Here is a 27,401-nt window from a genome sequence, read left to right on the forward strand (position 1 = left end):
TATGAATAGTTTTCCATTCCTCATGATTGTTAAAAAAAAATCAAGCGATCGGAATGAAATTAAACTTGCCGTGTCCATATGCAAAGCTACTGCTAGCTAGCCTGCACACTGCTCATTAGCTTGCACACTTGCTTTCTGCTGTTTCGCCCAGAAGTATATTGATGCTAACGTTAGCATGGTATATTGATGCTAACGTTAGCATGGGGCTTGTCAAAGTGCCACTGATAATCAACTGTTTCATTCATGGCATTGTTTCATTGCGAATTAGAATTTATACAATTTGTATAAAATTGTCATCACAAACCATCAATACACAGTAGATTTTGTGGGAGCACAATTTCTGAGCACGGCCAATACTGACAATTGGGACACGTTGGCCATTGATGTACGAGTGTGAATCACACATTCAACCTTTAGCCAGGGCAGCTAATTTTTCAGTGCTTACCACCTCCAGGATAAGGAAAGGCCCAAGACACAGGAGCACATGCAAACTCCACACGAGAAGGCCAGAACTGAACCCACTTTTGCAAATGTTTCATCTTTTTGCAAAAATATTTGCAAAAATGTCATCTTTTTGCATGCCATTTACTGAAAATGTCCTGCTAAATACATTTATGCCTTTCCAGCAGCTCATGTATTTTGTTTGTCCACATTTTTCAATCCTTTCATCTTCCTTCCATAACTTTGCTGCTGTAAAATGTAAATGTCTCCATTGCGAGATTAATTAAGGTAAATCCAATCCATTTTTTTCTCCATCTAATGCACAGCTAGGACAAAGATGCTGAGCCAGAATCAGATACAAATTAACGTTTGGCCTGGAACGGGGGGCTGTGACGCAATGAGGATTGTATACATACGTCATCGTGTGAGCATGTTTATCTCTCTCCTTGTGTGCGAATTTACAGACACACCTAGCAAGGTACAAACAACAGTGACCTGGAAAAATAGTTGAAATTCCACCAACATACCAAAGAATCAGGGTGTTTGAGCTGGCACGCAAGGAGTGATGGAGGAATGGGAAGCACGGGGCTAGGGTCAAATTGTCTTGTTCTCACACACGTAGACACCAGTGAGTGAAACCAGCTGACAAACGTGCATGCCGACCCAAATGATGATGCTGTGATGCGGAGAGATAGCTTAGCAATGCCGCTATATGGTAACAAGATCAAATGGGGGCTCTTTTCGACTCCTCCAACTACTGATAAACAATGCCTGAGAAGCGCAAATTACAACAGATGCTCCTCGAGGCTACTCTCAAAAATCTATTCTCATTTGCGGCCCGAAGTCAGTGGGGTTCGGCTCGTTGTGATCCAAAGTGTGACAGGCGCTTTCAAAAATGAACATTTTGCAGTCACGTCAAAAATGTCAACCATGTAACATCGCAGGAGAGATAATGGCCGACGTCAGATACCACACTTGTAAGACACATCGGGTTGCTGAAAACATCCTCGAACTATATTTGCTTGATAATTGTCTCGGTCTCTTCTGATGGAACTCTCTCCTCCAGCAGTGAGGCTGCAAGCGAGGACACAGTACAGTAGCCCCAGTCTCTCAGTAAACAGAAGTAAACAGAGCAAGCGCTCAGCATGAAATGGAGGAATACCGTGTACAAAACATTTACACTGAGCTGACATGGGAACAATATCATTTCACTTTTACAATAAAGTGCTGGCAGAACAAAAACAAGAGATGGAAAGTCAACTGCCACTTATGCCACTGAGATAGAACTTGTTTACGCTTCGGTCTCGTTCGCTCTGTGAGTTCGCGAGAATTCAATAAGCTGTTCCGAAGCCAACTACTATGAAACCCATCCAAATCTGAAATCACATTGGAGATACTGAATCTAGAACTTCTTTTCATAAGTTCATTCTCTGAAGCACATTTCTTCCAGGTAGGTGTGCCTGTGCTGGAATCTATCCAGACATGGTGCTAGGACGTTTTCTCTCCGGGAGCTAAGAGAGGACCTGACCAATAAGTGTCATTTTAATGACGTCACTTGCTTCATTCAGAAATTCATTTGTTTTCCATGATGGGATGAGAAACAGAACAGGCATGGTCAAGAGAAAAGTACTTTGGACAGTTAAGAAAATAGTACAGCCTAATAAAGGTGACCAAAGAGCAATGGCAAAAGCTTGAATGGAATGGCCAAGTCACCAAACGATTCCCCCGATCTTACCTCACAATCGCACATGGGTTCTATTTTAGCAGTACAGCACAGATGCAATCCGCTAAACTATCCATGAGCTCTCCGTTCCGTGTTGTTGGATTACGCTCGTGGACTTGAAGGCAAATTTTGTAGTTGTTGAAAACCAAACTGTAACCACGACATTGGCACCGCCCTTCCCACTCTCGAGGACTTGCACACTGCAAGAATCAAGAAAAGAGCACAGAAAATCCTGCTGGACCCTTCACACCCTGCCCACCACCCTTTCCAGCGACTCCCCTCAGCTAGGTGCTACCGATCCATTCATATCAAATCCAGCAGACATTCAAACAGCTTCTTCCCTCTAGCCATCAACTCTCTAAACAGTAACCCAAATCTAAGTGTATAGTGCCTCTTTGCAATTCTGCACAACCCTGTGGAACAGAGCATTTAGTTAGAATAATGGTAGCTCTAGCTCTGTACTTGAACCACCGTTACTGACTGATATATCTCCAGCATCAGACACTTTGAGGCGCTCAAGGACATCTGCATAATTGCACACTTGTTTTACTACAACTATGGTGACTGATCACTTTAAAATGGTACACTGATTTTCTGCACCTACTGTACAACTGTTAGCATATTTTATTCTACCACTGATCACTTTAGCTTTGTTTGATACCTTGCACATATATTCATTTGTTCGTGAGAGGTATCATTTACATTAATGATTTAGATTAGATTACAATATATTATCTGAAATTAGATTACATCAGATTAGATTGGATTGGATTAGATTTGATTAGTGGCCTCCATACTTATTTTTCATGTCTTTTTTATGATGATACTAGTACAGCGTGTTCTACCGAAGACAAATTCATTGGGTGTACTAATATACTTGGCCAATAAAGATGATTCTGATTCTGATTCTGTTTCTGATTCTCTGACATTTTCCCATGTGTTTGACGTTTGGTTTCACAGTAAACTTCAGCTGGGAATGAAAATGGACTTGAATACTCTTTTTCGGATGACTTTTTCGGATGACCACCACTGCATTTCGATTCGATCCGCAAACAGGCAGCAGCAACAGCGCTTGGTCTGCTGGTGACACAGCGTTTTTATTTGCGCCTGTCTCCAGGATCCAGAAGCACCTCCTGACAGTTTTTGATCCAGCTCAGACACCTCTCATGACTATGCGGGCCGGCACGAGATTCAGCACAGCACGATGCAGAACTCAGATGCTCGCGTGCAAAGTGTACATGTGTTCAAACATTTTCTTCCACGCATGAAAGCTGTAAAGTCATAAATCATCAATAGATGATTGCTGCTTTTTTAGGACTGCATCGATGGGGGAGCAAAAGCAGGCCAACATGAATTTTTGTACGTGCAAAGATCCACTTTGGATGAAATCCAAATGCTCAATAGATGCCAAAACACAAGGATGCTTTGGGAACAACCTCCAAAATGTGTTGTAAGACTTTATTGTGATGCAGGCGTTTGAATCGTTGGCTTTCGCCGTCATTCGTTTGACCTATGATCGGTTGTCGGAGCGTAAACAATCACTCTGGCGTGTTTAGCAAGAGTGAAAGTGCACAGCAACATCTGCTCACCACTGAGCACTCGCCCTTTTCAACCAGTCTCACTTGTGGACTGCACTTGATTCGCTTAAAATCACAATCCAAATCATTTCAAAACATGTATTCTACAAGCTAAGGTGCTTGAAATGGGTCATATTAATGGTGGACCGCCAGGGCCTGCATGGCCTTCTCTGCTGGCCTAAAAATATCTGAATCACAGACTAATGTGACTTATATTTTGTCCATGAATTCCTATTAAATAATTTCAAATTGTCTTTCAGTTTGATTTCTTTGCTTTTCCCCTGTTGTGCTGCTTCCTCCAGATGTGTGTTTTCATATTTAAGCATTTAATCAATCGCATTTCAGCCATCATTTGTTACCAGGGTCAGAAATCTACTTGACACTTTTACAATCAGTTCTGCAGGCGGCTTTGGAGCACAAAAATCAGTTGCTTTAACCAATCTGAGTTCGAGTTGGCAACCCAAGGCCTGCTGGAAGGCACGAGCAACATTAGAGTTTTCACAAATTATGATTGGCGACTCGCATTCTTGGCTAGTCACTAGCCAGTCATAGTAATCACGAGCTGCTAGTGATAAGCACATACTGGCCAGAGCTAGCATATTGTTTCGGTAGCAAGCTGCATAAGCAAATATATTGTTGTGCTGATTTAATAGCGGTTTTGTCAGCCCACAATGACTGAACGGGGAGAATAAATTGATTTGGTTGGAGATTTACTATTAAAACCATTTTCAAGACGGAATTTTCAAGAAAAAATAGGCATCATTACGCAAATTTTCCTATGTGTAGTATAGTACCTACTGAAAAAAACTCTTAAAGTACTGTTTATGATCTTCCCCAAAAAGAGCACGTATTTCATAATTAAAAATATAAAATAGAACTGTGCAAATTCAAACGACCCATCCATCATTTTGTCTCAGCCAGCCTTAATATGATTGTTAAGTGGAAAAAAAGAGAATGTTTGTGTTGTTCTTTATCTGTCTCAGTGAGTGAGTAGAGGTTGGTTGCAAGGCTATCTGTCCCTCTCAAGACACCCTATTTGTCTTTGTCACACACACACACACACACACACACACACACACACACACACACACACACACACACACACACACACACACACACACACACACACACACACACACACACACACACACACACACACACACACACACACACAGCTGCACTGGCATCCAGCAATCATGTTGAGAAATACGTAAAAGCCAAACATGGTCATGCTGGACATGATAGGGCTGGGCCCACTCCAGGATGGATAAGGACCAAGCTTCAGTTTGTGGAAAACTGCCGATTCATCACAAATTTCAAATAAACAGAGCAGAAGATGAGCGCTCCTCTATTCGGTTGGACTTATTGGTTTTGTCTGTGTGTACAAGTGCACGTGAGATTGTACGTGAGGACGGCAAAACAGCAGCAGGCTTTTCTCGAGCAGTTTCCCAAGTTAGTTTGCTCCTCCTTTCGTTCACTGTCTTCAATCCTCGGTGTCCTTTCAATGTGACAACATCCAGGAATTGAGTGTAAACGGTTATGATAATTGGCTCAACTGCGGGTGGATGTGTCTTTGCGTGTTTGTGCATGCGCGTGGGAGGCGGGGCCTCTGGGTGACCTCAGTGGCCTGGGCCGCCCGGCTATGAGAGAGCATCAGAAAGTGGGAGCATCCCCTCTCACCATGCTGATAAGATCAAGGCATTCCGAGGGCCAGAGTGGTCATTACCCCGCTCTCCATAATGTCCCCCCATTAAAACAGCCAATTGCCATGGAAAAGCAGCTGCGGCCATTTAAGACTTTTGAGCTCTGCATTCTGTCTTTGAGGCAGACACAACGCACGTGTTTTTGGGTAAACTTGGAAGCATTCGGGTGAGTTCTGTGAGTGCTGGGGCTGTGAAATGTCCTAACATGAGATTTTAAGCACCATGTCAGTGACACGATCCCGCTGACAGTGGCAAAACGACAAAACAGTGCGATGCTCTCAGCAAAAGACAAACAAGGTCAAGCAGGCATGGCACAGCCACACAAAACAGACACAAACCATTAACACTGGACAGGATAAACAAATGCTACAAATTGTTCCGAGGCTGAGTCTTTAGTTGAGACGTGCTGACCGGACAACAAACAAACACAAAACATAAACAATTACTTGAGGAGGAAAAAAGACAGCTATACTGTACATCCCAAAAGGCTTCGAAACGGGCGGCTATTGACATCTAGTGGCCAATGTGGGAAGATATCAAAACAGAGAAAACCCATTATTCAAATTTACTTAATTTTAATATTGCTGTACTGATTACCATTTTGTGTTTTTATACTAATTTGATGTATAAATAAACACTGAAAGCATTTTTGTGTTTTATTTACTTGTAATTTACACTTTTGTAACGCTCACGCTATTTTAACATGCACCACAGAGTCGCGAGTACGTAAATCTCCCGATTTCGGATTTCTGAAACTTAACATGTATGGTCTTTAGCCGGTTCTTCTGCACCCTCCATCTTTGCGCTGTGACACTTTACTTGCTAAAAACATAAAATGGTGGATTTCATGTCATTTGGGCTAGTTACGTTGCTATACTCATTACAATTACGCTTTGATCCTCTCCTCTTTCATCTAGAACTGCTTCATGTCATCACAAAGAGGGTACAGCAAGTCCTGAAGAATGAATGTCTCTCTGTGTCTTTGGATTGTCATATTGTCTCTATGCTGTCATATTATTTGTTATTTAGTTTTTTTTTGTTCTTTTGACTTCAAGACGGCGCCCCGAGAGTGGCTGCCTTTCTAGCAGCTCATGTATTTTGTTTTTCTACTTTCATTCCTTTCATCACTTTGCTGCTGTGAAATGTAAATTTCTCCACTGTGAGACTAATAAAGGCAAATCCAATTCCAATTCCAATTCACATGCCACATTAAACCATACATATTTTCAGTGTCTGCATTTGGAACACAATACTGTACTGTAACAATACCACAAACAGGAGCATTTTGGTCTACAATGAACGACATCGCCAAATTTTACACAAACTAGCCTCCTGCGCCATGAATTTAACATTTTATTTGATATGCAGTAAACTCGTTTTAATCACTCACCTGAATCATTTAATTCGCCCTTTTCGGGTTTTCGGGTGTTGCAGGGACGAGTGGATGTGAGGAGGCATGTGAGGCAGTGTCGCCTCTTGCTGGCAGATTTCTGCAAGTGAGAGAGGGGAATTGTCACAAAATAGCATTGAACAGAGTTGCATCCATATACCCTGGAGTATATTTTTCTGATGCAAGTGTCCTAACTTGGCAACTGAACCCATATGTTTTCTGTGTTTCCGCACAAGTTATACTGTACTGCATTCCAACTGAGTGTTTTGTCTTCATGGCAATGTGAAACTTCTGTGGCTCAAAGTCATTTACTTTTATCTCATCTGTTTCACTACACTGTAGGACTGTAGAAGGCAGTCAAAGCAATATCCATTGTCTCCTCTTTGAATGAGATGGATTTCTTTTTAGTCGTTATTTCTCATGAAACAAAAACAGCAACACAAACAGCTTAGTTCAGCTCCAAGTCATGGTGTGTGAGTGTGAGTGCGTGTGCGAGTGCGTGTGTGCGCGCGCGTGTGTGCGTGTATGTGCGTGTGCGTGTGTGTGTGTGTGTGTGTGCGTGCGTGCGTGTGTGTGTGTGTGTGTGTGCGCGTGTACGTGCGTGTGTGTGTGCGTGTGTGCGTGTGTGTGTGTATGTGCGTGTGTGTGTGTGTGTGTGTGTGTGTGTGTGTGTGTGTGTGTGTGTGTGTGTGTGTGTGTGTGTGTGTGTGTGTGTGTGTGTGTGTGTGTGTGTGTGTGTGTGAGGAAAACCTCTCTTCTACCACGGATTTTGACGACCGGCTCCTAGAAACGTTCGCTTCAAAGAGCTTCGAAGAGCCGGTTCGTTCGCAATGACACATCACTTTCGTTTCTGACGTGTCCTCCATTTTACTTTCACTTTCCAAAAGGAGGGCATTCATCCGTTCGTTCATTCATTCATTCCAGAAAGAGCCGATGATTATTGCCATATTTAAAAGGGCAAATGTTTAAAACGGTAGTATTTGCAAACAACTCTGCGTTGTTTTTGTTTTTCTTTCTTGCAGTTTACTTCTGCTTACCTGTTTAAATTCCGTGTGTATTACTGGGTAAGTTTCGTTTCTTCAGAATTTATTTGGAGTGCGGCAGGAGTTATTGTGGCTGGCTCTCGCCGTTTGATACTGCAAGCACCGGTCTTCCGGGCTGCACGAGGACAGGGGCAAGCTGAGGAGACTCATTTTCTTGGTTTGTCGTCATTCCGTTTTGAGAGCCACGTACACTAATAGAGGAAGAGAGAGACTAACTTGTCCAATCCAAAATGAACAAGCCATCAAAGAAGAAATCAGCCTTTCATTTTGGCCTCCAATTCTTTATGTTTCTGTCGGAAAGCGATCGATTAACCATTCGATCTCGATTTGAACTGAAAGAAATTTACAACACCGAGTTCAAAGCAAGGCGAGTGTAACAGTCCTTGTGGCGATCATGACTCCACTTTAACTCTTTTAAAGTGACATTTAACTGTTTTTCTGTCTGTGTCCTCTTCAGAAATCAAGGAATCACTGTGCCAACGTTCTCGACGGTTCTCTACTTCCTGAAACTGTCGAATAAAATCTACGCGAGAACAGATGAAATTCGTGTTAAGTACGCGGTATGTAAGAATGAACATAGCTAAGACCAAATGCCCGTCGTTTTCATGTTTTCAAATTTCACCAACATAACATTCAAACTACTGTACTGCTGTCGTGTGTAATGGTGAAATTTGAAAACGTGAAAACGACGGGCATTTGGTCTTAGCTACCATAACACACGACAGCAGTACAGTAGTTTGAATGTTATCGCCGAAATTTAGGGTTCACAGCAATGACGTTTGGTTGGGTTTAAGGCACTAATACGGAGATTGTTGAGGAGCCATTACGGGATGATGCACTTTTCTTAGTCCCAAAGATGCGGCAGTGAAGTTAGTGAATACTGTAATGCTTGTTTGCAGTTCAAGGAGCTTTTGGTGGGTATCTCGAGGAGAGACCGAGCGGAGGCTGGGCCAAGTCAAACGGTGTTCTCTGCTACGGAAGGAAAAAACAATGTTGCCAGACACGTCAGAAACATGCTCAAGTGTGACAGGTAAAATCATTGTACGATAAAATCAGTTAGTCACGAAATCTAGGCATACCGCTTGAGAGTTTAAAGGACAACCGCCCACCGTACCCACCCACCGCGATGGGATTTTAACTCAGGACCCTTTTAACAGTATTGTTTTGCAGTAATGTTTTTCAAAAGGGATAAAATGAAGACATATTTTTTGATGAACTTGATTTTATTGCCAAAACAAGTCTATTCAGATAACACGTACACTGCTGTGTATAAAGGCATATCCAATCCAATCCAATAATCTTCGCTACTTGAATTGAACACTTTACTGGTATACTTGCTTGGCGCCATTGTGTTGTATGATTGGCAAGCGGGGGATAAACAGCCTGGACCGCTGGCTTTCCAATTCAAGAGTGTTTGCTCATAATGCCTGCTACTATTTCGCTGGCATAGAATTAAAAAATAAAATCTTAATTTCACAAGTAATGTCATAACAAGAGTAAATATATAAACATATACTTTTACAATTAACCTGATTATTTTGTTTTTTTCAGCGCATAGTGAACCAACTCCAAATTGCAGCCTCTGTGATCTGAAAATTGCAGTTGATTCAATCGATGAAAAGGTTTCTTCAGCCGTCATCTGTACTTCTTTGAAGGTGTCGGACGTTTCGCTTCACTGATAGTTCTTATTGTTCTAACGACTGGCCTGATTGCCCCACTTCGACTGGTATCACCTCATCAGTACTCCTAATCCTATGTTGCCTAAGCAGGCTATTGTATGAACGATCCAAATTGAACCTCACCCCACCAAACCGGGTTAATGAAGGATTTAGTTGTTTTATGAAAATCGCTTCTTTTACTCCCCTTTCAAACCATCTATGTTATTTCGCTAAGATTTTAACCTCATTGTCGTCAAATGAGTGATTGCTAGCTTTTAGGTGCATATGTACTGCCGATTGAGGCCCACTAGTATTATCTCTGCGATGTTGATAGTCTTTTTTTGAGAATTTGTCTAGGTAACCAGTGTCTAGGTTAAAGATAGGATATAGATATTACTTTTGATATAGATATAGATATTACTTTTGATATAGATATAGATATTACTTTTGTCAAAATTAAAAAATGAGATTCAATCCTTCACAGATCACATCAACATTAAATTTACTTGTGAGGACATTAAAGAGAACCAATTAGCCTTTTTGGTTTGTAAAGTAATTATAAAAAAGGACAGAGCGCTAAAAACAGAAGTCTTTAGGAAGGCTACGCACTCTGACCAATACTTACTTTTCGATTCTGACCACCCTTTACAACACAAACTAGGAGTTAGCAGGACCCTCCAGCATAGGGCTAAACTAATACCAACAAGCGTTGAAGGTAGAGAAAAGGAGTCAAAACATATCAGGAGAGCACTCACAAACTGTGGGTACCCTCAGTGGTCATTTAACAAATGTCAGAAAGAAAGAATAGGGAATGAAACCAAAAATTCTGAAGATACAAAAAGGAGAGGAGTAGCAGTACCTTACATTGCAGGAGTTTCTGAAAAACTACAAAGAGTCCTTTGGCAACACAAAATTCCTACTTATTTCAAACCGATAAACACTTTAAGGCAAAAATTAGTGCATCCAAAAGATAGACTGCCAAATGAAAAACAAAGTAATGTAGTTTATTCAATACATTGTAAGAATGAAAATTGTAAAGAGCAATACATAGGGGAGACTAAACACATTCTCAAAAAAAGACTTTATCAACATCGCAGGGATAATACTAGTGGGCCTCAATCGGCAGTACATATGCACCTAAAAGCTAGCAACCACTCATTTGACGACAATGACGTTAAAATCTTAGCGAAAGAACAGATGGTTTGAAAGGGGAGTAAAAGAAGCGATTTTCATAAAACAACTAAATCCTTCATTAAACCGGTTTGGTGGAGTGAGGTTTAATTTGGAGCGTTCATACAATAGCCTTAGGCAACATAGGATTAGGAATACTGATGAGGTGATACCGGTCGAAGTGGGGCAATCAGGCCAGTCGTTAGTCAGAATGATAGGAACTATCAGTGGAGCTGCAGGGGGTAGTCTTCTGCTCCCCCCAACTTGAGAGCAGGGACCTATCATAGCAGAGTCCGGCACCGCCATGTCTGGACAGGAGGGATATATATATACAGGGCCTAAACTACCAGTAAGACTTTAGTTTGCTGACGAAGTTTCTTGGATAAGAAGCGATACAGCCGACACCTTCAAAGAAGTTCAGATGACGACTGAAGAAACCTTTTCATCGATGGACCACTCCTGTATGACTGAGAGCTTACACAGACGTGTTGATTCAATCGCTTTAATAAACCAGCCTTAGTGGAAATAGAATAATCTCAATATATGCATTTTGATAAGTAACGGGTGTAAAGCAGATTGTGAAGAGCAGATTGTTAAAGGAGAAACAGGAATTACAGCAAGACACTTTGATAATTTTCACGAGAAAGAAATGACACTTCAAAGTCAAAGTCAGCTTTATTGTCAAATATGCTAATATGCATGACATACAGCACAGATGACATTACTGTCCTCTCGGAACCAGCGTGCAAGGCACTTATAATGACTTTAACAAACATAATAAACACGAAAACACCAATTTGCCGGGAGAGAGGGGAGCCGCTGCGTGTTCACGCGGCGCCATCTTGGGGAAAAAAAATAACAAATAATGTGACAACACAAAGACGGAGAGTCATTCATTCTTCAGCACTTGCTGTACCCTCTTTGTAATGTCAAGCAGTTCGAGATGAAATAGGAGAGGATCAAAACATTCTTTTCAGCAGTGGATCAGGGATGTCATAGTGGAATGTGCACGTCTACTACAAGCTAAATGTTCAAAGCAAATACAGAGCTGTAGCATCTATTGATGAAAAGAGATTGTCTCACTTGCTCACGTCTTCAAGTAAAAAAAAAAATAAACGAAGGCTGTTCGGACAGATGCATCACTTTTACCATTACTCATGTAAGCTTAACCTGTCCCAGTTCTCTCACTTTTCTGTTCTGTGCCGACCACCATCAGTATTGTTTGGCCTTGGTAGGTGCTTGTGCCCCTGTCGATGTCACGTTTTTTGTACCATATCAATTCAAGACCTCAATTTATGGAGGATATTTTGATTTAAGAAGAAAATTGAAGTTCTGAAATGGCGGGACAGTGTAATTCGTCCCACTTTAATGCAGTAACCAGTCCTGTTCCTTTTTTTTTAATTTCCCGAAGGCCGAGTTTAATTTCTGATAAAAATGGCATCGTTATCAAGTCAGAGCACGAGTTTACGGATGGCTCACTTTGCTTGGAGATGGGAACAGATAAGGTATTTTTTTTTCTTGCGTTGTTTCTTTTTTTACGAAATTGTACCACTGTCACAAAAGAAAGTACATTTTTGAACATGTTTTTTTCTCTACTTCATCTTCAACAGTATGTTGTGAATCTAAATGTGGAAAACACTGGATCACAAACTGTGCAGTTTACCTACTACACTGCATTGCGCAAGCTTAGCTGCTTTACTCTGAAGGATGAGCACAAGGTGACCCGAAAGAAACCTCTTTCCCTCAAACAAGGTCTGAAAGACTTTTTTTCTTTTCATTTACAAAACATTTACCAACATTAACATAAAGGACACCTGCTCCACCTGAGGAATTTCATCAAGTCAAAACCTGCCATCTCAAAGTAATAATAATAATAATACATTTAATTTATAAGCATCTTTCAAAACTCTCAATCACACTTTATTGTCACGGGTTATGTTTTTCTGCTAATAATATATAATTATATATTCACAATATAAGATGCACATGATTACAATTTGAACTCAAGAGTGGTATGGTAGTCCCCTCATTAGTTGTTTATATTGTTGGGCAGTTGAATCTGTCTCCTGTAATTCTCACTAGACAATACAGTATGGTGTCCTTAATGTTAACCTCATTTTTCCACTTGGATCCTGATTTGCCCCCTAATCCAGTATATCTGTGTTTTGTCTCTTTTCAGGTGAAAGCTACACAGTCCAGATTCAGTACCACTTTGAATGCGCTGGGAACTATCCAGTGACATTGGTCTTTGAATTCCAGCACGAATCACCCACTACTTTCTTCTACATCGTCCGCGATATTCAGGTTCATTATCTGAACGCGCTGGCAATGGAACTGAAACCTATTGCTCCTTTTACACGCTCGCATCGTGTTAGTCCAAGAGGTGGGCAGAACTGCAAAGTTGTGAATGGAGTGCCCCCTGATGGGTAAGTCCATTATTTGGCTAGGCCGCTTTCGGCAATTCATTTAAATCTGCAACTTCAATTTGAAAAATGGCTAAAATTAATTTGGATATTCATGAAAAGGTTTCTTCAGCCGTCATCTGTACTTCTTTGAAGGTGTCGGACGTTTGGCTCCTTATCCGAAGAGCTTCGTCAGCAAACTAAAAATTGTGCCAATACCTCTGGCCATATATATATATATATATATATATATATATATATATATATATATATATATATATATATATATATATATATATATATATACAGTAAAGTCTCGTTATATCGATATTCAAGGGACTCCGAAAAAATATCGATATATCCGCTATCGATATAACGAGACTTTACTGTATATATATATATATATATATATATATATATATATATATATCCCTAATGGGATTTACCAGCACAATTTTTAGTTCGCTGATGAAGCTCTTCGGATGAGGAGCGAAACGTCTTACACCTTCAAAGAAGTATAGATGACGGCTGAAGAAACCTATTCATCGATAGACCACTTCTGTACGTTTGAAAGCTTACACAGACGAAATTCAGATATTAGTTGACAACATTGAACAAACACGTGTTGAGTTAATTCAGTTAATTTTTGCTTGTAGCGACACCACTTGAGTGAAGTGTGTCTTGGCACTTGATAGTTCGCTGTTAATTGCTGCGCGTGTGTCAGCGCGTACATGTATTTTGTATTTGACCAATAAACGCTGACGGAACCGACATCACAGTTAGAAGAAGCTTTGAACTACGACAACTGCTAAACTAGCGGAGATGACACTGACGTTTTGAAATTTCGGCAAGCACGGAAGCCACGAGGGGTGTGCAATCATTGAATGTTGATATACTGATATATTAATTCCAAAAAACGAAGAAACAGACCAGCTGCAACTAGACTCTGCTTCTAATCTGGTCTCATTGTGATACTTTTTTTTCAGGTTGTCAAGGATGGAGCTGAAAAGTGAAACACCACTTTATGTTTATCAGTTACCAAAATATTTGCTCAGATCACTCAACATGAATCCTCCCATTGCTGACAGGTTGTTGACAGCTCAAACATGACATGCACATAACAAATGTACACTTTCCTGTTCGGATTGCTTGTGACCTGCTTATTTTATTTTTATTTTTTTTTAACCTATGACAGTCCCCTGATGTCAGGTTTTTTACAAAAATGACAATATGCACTTGCACAGGATAGGAGAGGAGACCGCTCTCTGTTGTTTTTTCTTTCAAGGAAAATAGAAAGAGGACTGCACACAATTCACTCAGCTACCCTGAGCACCCCCTCCTGAAGCCATCACTTCTTATTCACTCTTGATGATATAATGATATAGAGTCGGTGTTTGAGAAATCAGCAAACTAGGCAGACTAGAAACTCTCACACCAAAATTCATATTTATTGTTTATTCTAACACCCCCTCACAATAATAATAATAATACATTTCGTTTGATAAGCGCCTTTCAAAACTCTCAAGGTCACTTTACAGTCACAGCTGCATGTGCCCAATAAACACTTTTAGGCTGTCACTTCAGCTTACTTTTATAAAAAACAGAAATGTTTCCTCTTGTAGCTTCTTCATATGCGATCACCGACTGCAGATAACTTGAGGCCAAGTAGAGTTAAGCATATTTCGGGTCTCCTGCTTTTGACTTCTTATGCATTAATACCCGCGCAGCAAACATCACGTTTGATAATAATTTCACGGCTAATGTAGACTTCAACATTCTACGCAAACGGCCCTTTACAAAATGAAATTTACGACTACTACTTCTGCAAACAAACTCAACCCGGCCAAAGATAGTCTCGTGGACCCCTATTGTCTTTTACGACAACCTTCCTCCCCTGGAAAAAGGAATGTTAATTGACCAGAAAAACCTGCAATATCAACAAACCCTCTTGTATTCAAAGCTGTTCATGCAGTACATGGATTGCAGTGAATGTAATCAAAATCAAGTGGAAACAATACTAAAAATGACACCCACACCATTTTTCTTTGATATTTTTGCATGTGCTCTTTGGCTAAGAATATAACTTGAGCTGAAGAGAAAAAAAGCATCGTAAAAGTAGGTTGAGACCGTTTTTAATGATGTCGCTTTTTTCCCACAAAAACTAGAATTTTAAACAGGATTGTATACACTTGATTGCATACAAGATCCGTACTAACACTGTCCTTTTTCATGTTTTCAAGTGCGGTGCTGGGCACTCGTTTGAGCTTTCAAAACTACTCTCAGAAGCTTCACGAGTTATTGTATTTGGAGGAATTTCAAATGCAAGTGGACATCACGCGATACTTCATACCCAACAGTGACACACCATTTGCCTGCATGAAAAGAGATCCAAGCAACAAGAAACTTCTCATTCTCGAGGTTTTCACTTCCTTCTTCACGTTGGTTTTTAGGCTACTTTCACAGATTAGTCAGTCATCTTTGTGTTTATGAGGCAGCATAATAAAGAATGCACAGTGTTGAAACTTCACATTTTAAATTCAACACTATAAATTTCCTTCAGTTTCTTATGAATTATCTCTTCGTGTAAAATACAATCCAAAAAACACAAACTGGAGGTCTCCTGTGATCAATCAATTTATGGCATTAAAGTGTTTTGCTGCCATTGCTTGTCCTAACGCAGCCACCATGGCCTAAAGTGCCGACCCACACACTGACATTGATATTGAAATTTAGTTCATTAATTAAAAGGTTTCTTCACCCGTCATCTGTACTTCTTTGAAAGTGTCTGACGTTTTGCTCCTCATCCGAGAAGCTTCGTCAGCAAACTATAACTACAGATGACGGCTGAAAAAGACTTTTCTTCAATGGACCACTCTTGTACGACATAGCTTACACAGACATATTTAGTTCATTAACTCATTTACTTCCAGATGTGCAAAAATGTGTCCACTCCAGTGCCTGGGTTTTTGTCATTTTTAGTAAACTTCTGGGACCCACAGACTATTGAATTTTAGGACTACATAAACTTTCAATGCAGCGTAAGTAATGTTAAACTCTCTTCTTTCATTTCAGTTATCTGGGTCTGGGGTAATATGAGGTACAAATGGGGGCAGCTGTACAAAAACCAAGTGCTGCCCCCTCGTGGGAGGGAAAAACATTGGCAGAGGTCTCACCAGCGCTTTATCTGTACCCCAGCATTAAAAGACAAACCCCGAACAATTTCGGGAATGGCGCTATACGTCATATTTTCAGTTCCCGAATAAATTAGGGAGTGGCAGTGAATTAGTTAAAAACACTTTTTCACCTCCGTCCACTAAATAGTGGTCAGTCTTTGCAACTGTTTCCAGCGAAGCTCTGAATTGACTGTGTGCCTTTTGACCTTTTTAGGTAATAGGTCTGTCAGAGAACCGACCATCTGTGCTACGTGGTGATCGGTTGATGGTTTCTCTTCAAGGAGAACCAGATCAGCCAAAGTACTGCGGTTATGTTCACAAAGTAGAGCGCGACTCCGTCAAATTGGGCTTCAGTTTAAAGTAAAATACTCGTTTTACATCTCGGGGCGGCAAGCTAGCTCAGGATCAAGAATATCAGGTGGCTTTTTGTATGTGCCCGTAGGTTGTTGGATATTTTTCTTGACGGCATGAAGTTCAACGTGGAGTTCACCATCAACCGGCTGATTCTGCGCGTGCAGCACAGAGCGGTGGACTTCGCAACCAAGTTTCATCTGGAAAAGGTGTTGTTCCCACCAGCCAACCTCTTCTCAAAGCAAGTCGCTAACGTCCCCAAACTCAGGTGAGGCGCGCAATGCTTCGACGATTTCCACATTGTCTGCACGCAACAAACAAAAATCAAGACAGTAATTTCATCTGTGCTGTATGTCATGCATATTAGCATATTTGACAATAAAGCTAACTTTGACTTGAGTTTTTTGACTTTTACGAACTTAATTGGTTCCCAGAAAGTGTGTGTAAGGCGAAAAGTTTGTCTGCCAACCATTTATTTCCCATAAGAAACCATTAAAAATGAAAATAATCCGTTCCCAGGTCCCCATAAAACATAATTTTCTACGAAATAAGCCTTAAAACCTTATATACCTTATTTTATATATAATAAATGTGCTATTGTATATTGTAATTAAAGATATAAACTGTACTGTATAATAAAGTCGTTATATTTACCTTTGTGATGGTCGTTGATGTAGTTGCCTCTTGATGATATCCGAGTGAAGTTGCCGTGCATTCTCGGCGATAATCCCCTCACTCACACTGTCCCCTGCTAGCTGCTTTTTGTTAATCCAAATCAACAAGTTTTTTAACCTCTTCTATTGCCTGAGACCGTTGCTTAGACAACACAGAAACACCCTTAGCCACACGTAGCAATGGTCGATTTAGTGTACTGGTACCGGGACGTTAAGTCACACAAACGCACACCTCATTCGTGTTTTTTGATGATCTATTTCTTCTGCTCGACTGTAATTTTCTTTTGTGTCCTCTTTGGCCTGTGGTGGAGTCTTTTTCGGTACCATAATAGCAAAAATACTCCACTCGATAACAAACCACATCTGCACTCAAAGAAAAGTGGTGACGAAAACTAGCCCGCCAGCCACCGTGGTGCTTTTTTGACCGTGTGGTTATGTGTTCATCTGCGAAAAACTGGTCCGCCAGCAGCCACCGTGGCGCTGTGTGGTTTGGTTCGTCCGCCGAAAATTAATTCGTATGCCAAGATTATAGCTAAAGCGTTCGTAAACTGAGGTATCAATGTAGTTGTGACTTAGGTAGCGATAGATGAGCAAACCTCTCTTTTATTTCTCTCTCGCATTACATCCAGTCGACAGACAGCTAGATGAAAAGGGAAAAGTGCCTCTCACATCAAGATGGTGTAAAAAGACAACTCAGAAAAGTGCTTCTGCTGCAGCAGCGATTGTCTTCCATATGCGAGCTCACACTTAATCAAATAGTCATCACCCTACGCTACATCTTTGTAGTTATGTGGCTTTTGTGGGACAGCTGTTAAGTTTAGGTCATTTATAAGTATCGTATTTTCCGGTGTATAAAGTGCACCGAAAAGCCTTGATTTTCTTCAAAAGATGACACTGTGCCTTGTATGTGACGTAATATTGAGCCGCAACAGGTCTCGCAACTACTGTCAGCAGCCACTGACTCCATTTACCCTTGGAGAAGAAGTTGTGAAAAACCCCAGCATCCACTGTAGAGCCTTATAATTTGGTCTGCCTTATATTTGGAAAACTTCATATTGTATTTGGAAAACTTTTTTAAATACATTGAAGGTTCACCTTATATTCCGGTGCGCCTTATGTCTGTGAAAGTACACCATTCATTGGGGCTGTGCCTTATACACCGGAAAATGCAATATCCTTGTAAGCCAACAGATGTCTTACACTTATAATTATCTAGATTTCTATATTATATTTGTAAAACTTATTCATTGAAGGTGGCCTTATACTCCAGTGCGCCTGAAACGTGGAAAACGTTTGAAAATACACCATTCATTGGGGTGCGCCTTATACTCCGGTGTGCCTTATATATGGAAAACATTTGAAAATACACCATTCATTGGGGGTGCGCCTAAGACTCCGGTGCGCCTTATATGTGGAAAAGTACGAATACACTATTTATTGGGGATGTGCCTTATATTTGGGGGGAAAAAATATATATACAGTGAGACCTCAACTTACGAACTTAATTGGTTCCCATACAGAGTGTGTAAGGCGAAAAGTGTGTATCTAAAAAAAAAACCATTGAAATTGGAATAATCCGTTCCTGGATTTGCATAAAATATACTTTTCAACTAAATAAGCCTTAAAACTACACACAACATACCTTATTCTATGTATAATAAATGTGCTATTGTATTGTAATGAAAGAAATACACTGCATTGTATCATAAAGTCACTTTATTTACATTTGTGATGGTCATTTATGGCTTGATGGAATGGCGTTGGAGGTCGAAGGTCAAAGGTAATTGCTGTTTGGGAAGAGAGGCGCATTACATAAGGACTGTAATTAAAGAAATAAACTGTGCTGTAAAATAGTTTTATTGACCTTTTTGATGGTCGTTGATGGCTTATGGAAGGAGAGTCACCTTCCATAAGGACTCTTGGTAACTTAACCTCTGGTGCTGTTCTGTCGTGTGCTTCCGCCGAAGATCACTCCGCCAGCCGTGGTGGGTGTGTATTATGAAAATAGTGCTTTTTATAAGTTTTAATTTTCATAAATTTGACGTTTGTAAGACGAAAAGTTTGTAAGTTGAGGTCTCACTGTATTTCTATAGTATATTTGGACAACTTTTGTCATTAATTGAAGGTGCGCCTTATATATGGAAAAAGTTTGAAAATACACCATTCATTGGGGTGCGCCTTATATATGGGAATAATTTGAAAATACACCATTCATTGGGACTGCGCCTTATAATGTGGTGTGGCTTATATTTGGAAGAAATGTATATATTTCTATAGTATAGTTGGAAAACTTGTAATTCATTGAAGGTGCACTTTATACTCCAGTGCGCCTTATATTTGGAAAAAGTTTGAAAGTACACCATTCATTGGGGGTGTGCCTCATACTCCGTTGTGCCTTATACACCGGTAAATACAGTACATGCATGTCGTGCCACTTGGATTTTCGATTTGAGCCAAGAAAAACCTTGAAGTTTGGTTGATCATTTGTAGCTCATCACTGATATTGTGTCCTTCGTGTGTGTGTGTGTGTGTGTGTGTGTGTGTGTGTGTGTGTGTGTGTGTGTGTGTGTGTGTGTGTGTGTGTGTGTGTGTGTGTGTGTGTGTGTGTGTGTGTGTGTGTGTGTGTGTGTGTGTGTGTGTGTGTGTGTGTGTGTGTGTGTGTGTGTGTGTGTGTGTGTGTGTGTGCGTGTGTGTGTGTGTGTGTGTGTGTGTGTGTGTGTGTGTGTCATGCATGCACTAGTTTCTATGACAGACAGCTGGAAAAGAACCCAGAGCAGTGCAAAGCCGTGTGCCACATTGTCGCTGGCACCTCCAAACCAGCTCCGTACTTGGTTTTTGGCCCACCTGGCACAGGTAAACCACATGCTGCCTGTCGCTCAAATCAAAGCAGGGTCTACACTCGGACGGTTGTTTGTCCTTTCAGGCAAAACCATCACGTTGGTGGAGGCCATCAAACAGGTTGACAAGATCCAGAAACAGTGCCACATTCTTGCCTGCGCTCCCTCCAACAGTGCTACGGATCTCCTTTGCACAAGGATTCTCCAGGGCCATGGCAATAAGAGCCAAGTCTACCGCATGTACGCCAGCAGCCGTGATCCGCAGTGTGTCCCTGAAAACCTCAAGGTTAGTAGTGGAGGGCACCTTCTCCTTCCGGGTGGTTCTGGAGTGCAACTGTCTGTATCCATTTGCTAGCATTTAATATTACTCGACAGAGCCGTTTCATTGTATTCCACATAACTTCTGCCGCAAATGGACTTACCCATGATTTAAGTTATTTGAATGATACATTCATGAGGTTGTTGTGTGTATAATTGAATGTTAAGATTGGATGACTGAATAAATTAGCCTATAGAGTTTGATGATGGGACAATTGGGTGTGAATTTCTCTTAGAAATCCCATCTCAAAATACATCTGTTTAAAATTGTATTCACAGTTTCAGCTATATTATTATAATTTTATTTATGCTGTTATTGTTCGGTTGTTTATTGTTCTGTTAATTGTAAAGTGTCTGGGTGCTGTGAAAGGCGCTTGTAAATTAAATATTATTATTATTATTTGAGCTGCAGTCATACAATCGAAGGGTAAGATCAACCACGGGATGATTGAAATAAATTTTACACCATAACCCCATGAGTCTGTTCTTTTTTAGTTTGTTTAAAGATTGTTGCTTTTATTTCATCTCTTTATTTTACTTTTAAGCGTCTCACTTCTTTCATACTTTTCAGTGTTCCTCATCCATTGCTCATTTTTAGGGCATCAGTTTGTTCATTGCTCTTAAGGAGGTAGAATTTATTTTTGCTTCTTAATTTATTTCGGAGTAATCTGCATGGATTATTATTTTATCTGTGTGGTTCATAATCCATGGTAGATCTTAAAGTGGAAACGTGTGTGTTTTTAACTTAATATTTGTTCTGTAAAATCTTTGTCCGTTTTCAACAACAAACTATCATGAATATGAATGAATAAAATGTGACTAAAGACCAAAAGACAGACTAAATCTAAAATAAGTGCCAAAAACGACATTGCATGTAAGGTATATTTAAGACAAAAAATATCAAAATATGACTCCCATACCTGTCAACCTTGGCTAATAGCTGGCCTTAAATATTATTACAATGTCCGTATAAAAGTGGGAGTACCCCGTACATTATTTGAAATTATCAAAAATAACGCTAACACAACAGGAAATGCAGACAGTTTACCACGCATGTGCACGTTATGCTTTTATCAATCTGACTGTAGCTGTTAGCATAGCTAGCATCGTGCTGTTCCAACCCTCCTTCGGGGTGTCCAGGAAGCAGCCCAGGACAGAACCACTTTGTGCCAGTTTGTGTGTTTTGCTGTGGATTGAAAAAATAATCTGTGAATGACAAGAAATATGATTCTTATTCTATTGTGAATGGCCTCCAGTGGATTTAAGATTGTAGTCTGACATATTTGCTGTGGTGTGCTTTGCATGTGAGACTGCGGTGAAATGGTCAAATCTGCTCGTCTCATTGAGTCCTGTGTGCACGTTAACTTCACAGGCCCACTCGAACCTGGTTGGAGATGGTTACATTTTTCCTTCTAAAGAGGAACTGATGGAATATCGAATCATTGTCACCACTCTGATCACTGCTGGAAGGTAGCATCAAGTCCTCACCCATTTGTTGATGTGCGCTCTGCTAATATGTTATATGTGCCTACTGTTTGGCCTGGACACTTCACTGGGTACATTACGGTAAATACAATGATTATTAAGCCAATGCACTTTGATCTTTGAAATTGGATAACATATTCATTCATTTATTCATTCAGTCATTCATTCAGTCTTTCATTCATACAAAGCTTTGGATTGGATTGGATTGGATTGGATATGCCTTTATTAGTCTCACAGTGGAGAAATTTACATTTCACAGCAGCAAAGTGAAGTGAGAGCTTTGCGTCTTAGCTTTCTCTTTAGATGAATAACTATGCAAGTCACACAACATAGCTACCGTGTTTTCGGTGTATAAGGCACACCCAAAAGCCTTGATTTATTTTTTTTTTTTTCAAAAGTTGAGTGTGCGCCTTATATGTGAAGTAATATTGAGCCACAACCGGTGTCGCAAATACTGTCAGCAGCCGCGACTCAATTTCCCCCCATTGACGAAATGGTGTGTAACACCAGTCTCTACTTGAGCACCTTATCTTGTGGTGTGCCTTATATTTGTAAAACTTAATATATTATATTTGGAAATGAAGGTGCGCCTTATAGTCCGGCGCGCCTTGTATATGGAAAAAGTTTGAAAATACACCATTCAATAGGGGTGTGCCTTATCTCCGGTGCGCCTTATGTAGATACAATATGGTGTGCGTTTTATTTGTAAAACTTTTATATATTCATATTATATTTCAGAATTTTTTTTCATTCATTGAAGGTGCGCTTTATAGTACGGTGAGTGCGCCTTATAGATGGAAAAGTTAGGAAATCCTTAATTCATTGCGGGTGCTCCTTATACAGTACTCCTGTGCCTTATACACCAGAAAATACGTCTGTGTAAGCTCTCAGTCGCACAGGAGTGGTCCATTGATGAGAAGGTTTCTTCAGCCGTCATCCGTACTTTTTGAAGGTGTCGGATAAAAATACGGTATTTGAAACGCCAATTACTGTGCTGACCAGTCAAGAGGAGTTAAACTAACGGGCATAGAGAAAAACAGCCTAATGTTTTATGCACCTCTCGTCACGAAGGCATCCAGGTGTAGTGTTCCGCATCTTCTGGTCTTTGCAGGTTGGTCACAGGAAACCTCCCCTTGGGCCATTTTACTCACATTTTTGTGGATGAGGCCGGGCATGCTACGGAGAGTGAATGTTTGATTCCAGTCGCTGGTAAAATAAATCAATAAATTACTGTCGGACATGGAGGCTTGAACTTCCTTGATGAACTTTGGTTGATACTTGCGTTCAGGGCTCCTGGACCCAGAGTCCGGCCAGCTGGTTCTGGCTGGTGACCACAAGCAACTGGGACCCGTTGTGGCGTCAAGTCAAGCGCTCCAATGTGGAATGGGTAAGTGGAGTGCCCATGCTTGCTACTCATCTCTGCAATGCATGAGCATGCAAGCTGACGGAGTCACCGCTGTCTGTAGGCATTTCCCTGTTGGAGCGAATTATGAACATTTTCTCAGAGTACCAGAAAGGAGACGATTTTAATGAACTCTTTGTCACCAAACTGCTGCGCAATTACAGGTGTTGTTTGGATCAATCGCGGGCACCATTTTGCTTTTCCATGCCACGTCTTCCAGTCAGCTGAAATGATTTTGTGATCTTTCCAAGGTCCCATCCGTCCATTCTGAAAGTTCCCAATGAGCTTTTCTATGGTAGAGAACTCCAGGCATGTGCTGACCAAATAAAGTCCCACTCCTTCTGCAACTGGGAACACCTTATAAGACAGGTGATGATTCCCATTTTGAGCCCTCTCTTTGTTTATTTACAGGGTGTACTTGAGTACACCTTTGCCGAGAATGCCTACAGTGTTCCACATGCCCCAAATCTTGATAAGTGACGTCAATCGTAAAATCTTAAAACAAATAAGTCATGATCCCATCAGTAGGGGGGCATGCATTTCATCGCTAGGCCTTCAGTAGTGCTACATCTGAATCAATCCAGACTGAAAAAAGAAGTGTGGTGTGATTTACTACAACTCCACTAGAGGGTACCATGAGCCAGGAAATAACTGACCAACCTTTCTTAATGATGTCAATTTCTTTCTTGAAAAGTCTGTCTTGAAATGGCTTTAACAGTAAATCTCGAACCAAATCCATTTCTTCTCCTCCTTCAGCCATTGTGGGTTGCCAAAACTGCTATTAAATCAACACAATATGCAGCTCGTGACTGATACGGTGTGCTAGCTCGGGCCGGTATGCGCTTATCAATGATGGTTTTTGCTCTGAGCAGTTTTTGCAAACTATGATTGGCTCATGACTAGCCAATCATGGTTTGCGAAAACTCTGACGTTGACCAGCGCCTCCACAAAGGCGTTAGTACCCATTTTGGGTTGCCAACTCGAAATCTGATTGGTTATAGCAACAGTTTTATCGACACGTTTGATGTGACAGGGCCCGCAGAACTGATTGTGAAGGCCTCCAGGTAGATTTTTGACCCTGGTAACAAATGATGGCTGAAATGTGATTGGTTAAATGCTTAAATACAAAAACACACGTCTGGAAGCAGCGCAACAGGATAAAAGTAATGAAAGGAAGGTGAAAGACAATTTGGAATTATTTAATAGGAATTCATGGACAAAATACAATTTACATCAGTCTGTGATTCAGATATTTTTTAGGCCAGCAGAGAAGGCTTTGCAGATCTTGACGGTCCGCCACTGGGTGCCATTGTATATCGAAGACATCACTCACCAATGCTGCTTTTTTTTTTTTTTTTTTTTTTTTTGAAGCCCTCTCAAACAGCAAGTGTGTCTGATTTGCCGTAGGACTTCCCACTGATCTTCCACGGAGTGACGGGTATCGATGAGCGCGAGTCAACCAGCCCGTCCTTCTTCAATCGAGCCGAGGTGCAGATTCTGATGGACTACGTGAAGAAACTGCTGCAGACGGCTGGCAAAAAGGGCTTGGCCACCATTTCGCCCAAAGACATTGGCATTATTGCTCCTTACAGGAAACAAGTAGGAATTACTCTTGTTGCATTTTGGTCAATAGACACATTCGGTTGTCCTTTAAGCTCACATGCATTACTTTTTTCACTTCACCAATGGTTTATGTATTGCAATGTTGTATCCTTGGGTGTATCAGTCTACGCAACGTGACCAAAGTACTATTGTGTGTATCAGAAATCATGTAATTAGCTTCACTTGATCTCAAATGCGCAGCCTTTTACAAATTTCCCGTGTTGAATAGGACTTTTTCAAGGGAGATGTTTTCTTTTGCAGGTGCAGAAGATCCGTCAGGCACTTCAAAAGGTGGAGAAAGAGTTCAAATTTAAGGACATGAGTCGCCTAAAGGTAATGAGGCAACAAAGCATACTTCAAGCCTGAAACAGAGGGAATTCATCAACATAAAAAGAAACTAATGCGAGAAAGTTGATGTTTTGCTCTTGGAAAGGTGTGCTGGAATGGATTAGAGTTGTCAATTGTTTGTGTCAGGTTGGTTCAGTGGAGGAATTCCAAGGTCAGGAGAGAAGAGTCATCTTGGTGTCGACAGTTCGCAGCAGCCACGACTACACAGAATTTGACAAACACTTCAACCTGGGCTTTGTTGCCAACAAGAAGGTAACGCCTAACTCGTACATGACTTACACTACTCACGTCTCCAGGCATTTTGGGCCATTGTGCAATCAAAATCATTAGCTCAAGAGGGACTGCGTCATTTTGTGTCCCAAGTCTTTGTATTTCCACACCACTGGTGAGGATTCATCATACGAATAAGAATTGTCATGCCAATAAATCAAATGTGCAGTTTCAAACAATTTCTTTACATGTGACCAAATTACAGTTTTTGCCACAAATGAATGATGAGCCAATGTTAGACCAGTGTTTCACTTTGACTGGTGATTGGACATTCCTCCCAAATCAAAAACAGTGCTCGCCTCTTGGACTTCTTGAACGGAACTAAAAAATATTTTTCACATTCTATTTATCATGACTGGGTGTTTTATTTAAGTTTCATGTCCTAGAGTTCCACTGTTCAAAAAGCATGTCATTTGGGGGTAAAGGCTGAAATGGTATTTAATGTTATTCGTTTTAGTGGGGGGAAAAAATGAAATGGTCGGACTGTCCAGCACTCAAAGTAACTAACACCAATGTCTCTTTGTCAGCGGTTCAATGTGGCAATAACTCGAGCGCAGGCCTTGTTGATCGTGGTGGGAAACCCAGTGGTACTCAGCACTGACGACGTCTGGAAATAGTATGTGGCCCATTCAAGTTTTTGCCCATTTCAACTGGCGCATATTATTGAAAACCCAAAATTTCCGTCTCCTCTTGCGCTTTTTGCCACCATGTGCAGCTTCATTAAATATTGTCAAGATTCTAAGGCAGACTGCGGCTTCAAGCCTGTGGAGGAGGAAGAAGCTGTGGCTGAAAGATATTCAAATCTCTTCCGTCAAATGAATTCTCATGGTGAGGCATCACTTACTTCATTTCTCACTTTGGAAATGTTTTCAACAGACATAAAGCCACTTTTCTTTCCCTTTCAGTGGAGGATGATAATGACGAACCACACTATCGTCCAGAGGAATGACCTGTGAGTGAATAAAAAAAAAGGCGTACAGAATCTTCGGACGTCTGCCCTATGGACCAAAAACTAAATTTGCTGACTAAAGAAATGAAAGTACAACCCGAATTAATGCAGATGACTACAACGTGCTACGTTCAAAAGAATCTTTATTGGTACCAAAATAAGCCATGTGATGTGTTTGTGAGGAATTGTCACAATCCGTCGCTTGAAGTTTTTTTTTTTTTTTAATTATAGGCACATTTTATAATCTCTCATGAAATCTCAGAATTAATGTTGGAATGTGTCCCACGTCAAATAAATGTGTATTTACTCATGCTGAGGCTTGTCATGAAGTAAATTGAGCTTAAAACATGTGAGATCCATGATTGGAAGATTATCTGTGTGAAATTAAAAGTTGTGTATTGTATATTCCACAGATGTCAAACGCAAGGACCGGGGACCCACATCTGGTCAATTAAAGGACAACCGACGTCTCCGGACAGGTTGTGTCCATAATTTGTAAAATGGCTTCAAATGACTTCTACTGAGCGTATTTTACAAAGATTCCACCGCATATAGCTATATTTGACCGTTTTAAGACTCGCGCTAAATATTCAGGAAGTCTTGTTTTTGAGTTGGTGACGAGTCCATACGTGACGTCACTAAAGGACCGCCCTTTACCGTAAAAAAGACGCATTGTAGCGGTCCTTCCATCACGTCAATGTATTTTGCTGTACTTGTTTGGTCTGGGGACCTCGTGTTGCACCCAAAAGCCATCCAACCGCTTTGCATCCAAGCGCCATATCAGGAATTGATCAGCCTGTGGAAACGGAGGTGGCCACAGGAGGTCGCCATTTTGTGCCTCTTTTTTTGGGTGAGAGATTTTCCCCCAATGTAGCCTCAAAATGG

General features: G+C 40.8%; 1 protein-coding gene across 3 annotated transcripts; it reads left to right on the forward strand.

The window, feature by feature from the left end:
• The first annotated feature begins 7,708 nt into the window (after positions 1 to 7,708).
• LOC148902878 (putative RNA helicase mov-10-B.1) lies at positions 7,709 to 27,070 on the forward strand. 3 transcript variants are annotated; one of them, XM_088992509.1, is made up of 24 exons: positions 7,709 to 8,244; positions 8,335 to 8,437; positions 8,777 to 8,907; positions 12,117 to 12,210; positions 12,316 to 12,457; positions 12,885 to 13,131; positions 14,094 to 14,195; positions 15,348 to 15,525; positions 16,495 to 16,640; positions 16,723 to 16,899; positions 20,046 to 20,158; positions 20,229 to 20,428; positions 21,833 to 21,930; positions 23,057 to 23,154; positions 23,234 to 23,332; positions 23,412 to 23,511; positions 23,599 to 23,716; positions 24,755 to 24,946; positions 25,211 to 25,282; positions 25,424 to 25,549; positions 26,095 to 26,183; positions 26,283 to 26,395; positions 26,473 to 26,519; positions 26,930 to 27,070. In XM_088992509.1, the coding sequence occupies exons 1-23, from the start codon at positions 8,108 to 8,110 to the stop codon at positions 26,514 to 26,516; spliced, it is 2,919 nt and encodes a 972-aa protein (XP_088848635.1). In that variant the 5' UTR covers positions 7,709 to 8,107; the 3' UTR covers positions 26,517 to 26,519; positions 26,930 to 27,070. The 3 variants fall into 3 exon arrangements, with proteins under 3 accessions (XP_088848635.1, XP_088848626.1, XP_088848642.1); XM_088992500.1 differs by lacking the exon at positions 26,930 to 27,070 and having other exon boundaries at positions 26,473 to 26,827; XM_088992516.1 differs by lacking the exon at positions 26,930 to 27,070 and having other exon boundaries at positions 7,710 to 7,898; positions 26,473 to 26,827.
• Positions 27,071 to 27,401: the final 331 nt, after the last annotated feature.

Source organism: Hippocampus bargibanti, linkage group LG01 (genome assembly GCF_051943395.1).
Source record: "Hippocampus bargibanti isolate YZ-2025 linkage group LG01, ASM5194339v1, whole genome shotgun sequence".
NCBI lineage: Eukaryota > Metazoa > Chordata > Actinopteri > Syngnathiformes > Syngnathidae > Hippocampus > Hippocampus bargibanti.

Bases quoted from the DNA above. Each gene is read 5' to 3' on its own strand.
- LOC148902878 (XM_088992509.1), top strand. From the start codon at position 8,108: ATGAACAAGCCATCAAAGAAGAAATCAGCCTTTCATTTTGGCCTCCAA. The intron at 12,458-12,884 runs GTCTGAAAGACT...GTCTCTTTTCAG, and splicing joins ACCTCTTTCCCTCAAACAAG to GTGAAAGCTACACAGTCCAG. The intron at 24,947-25,210 runs GTAGGAATTACT...TTTCTTTTGCAG, and splicing joins TTGCTCCTTACAGGAAACAA to GTGCAGAAGATCCGTCAGGC.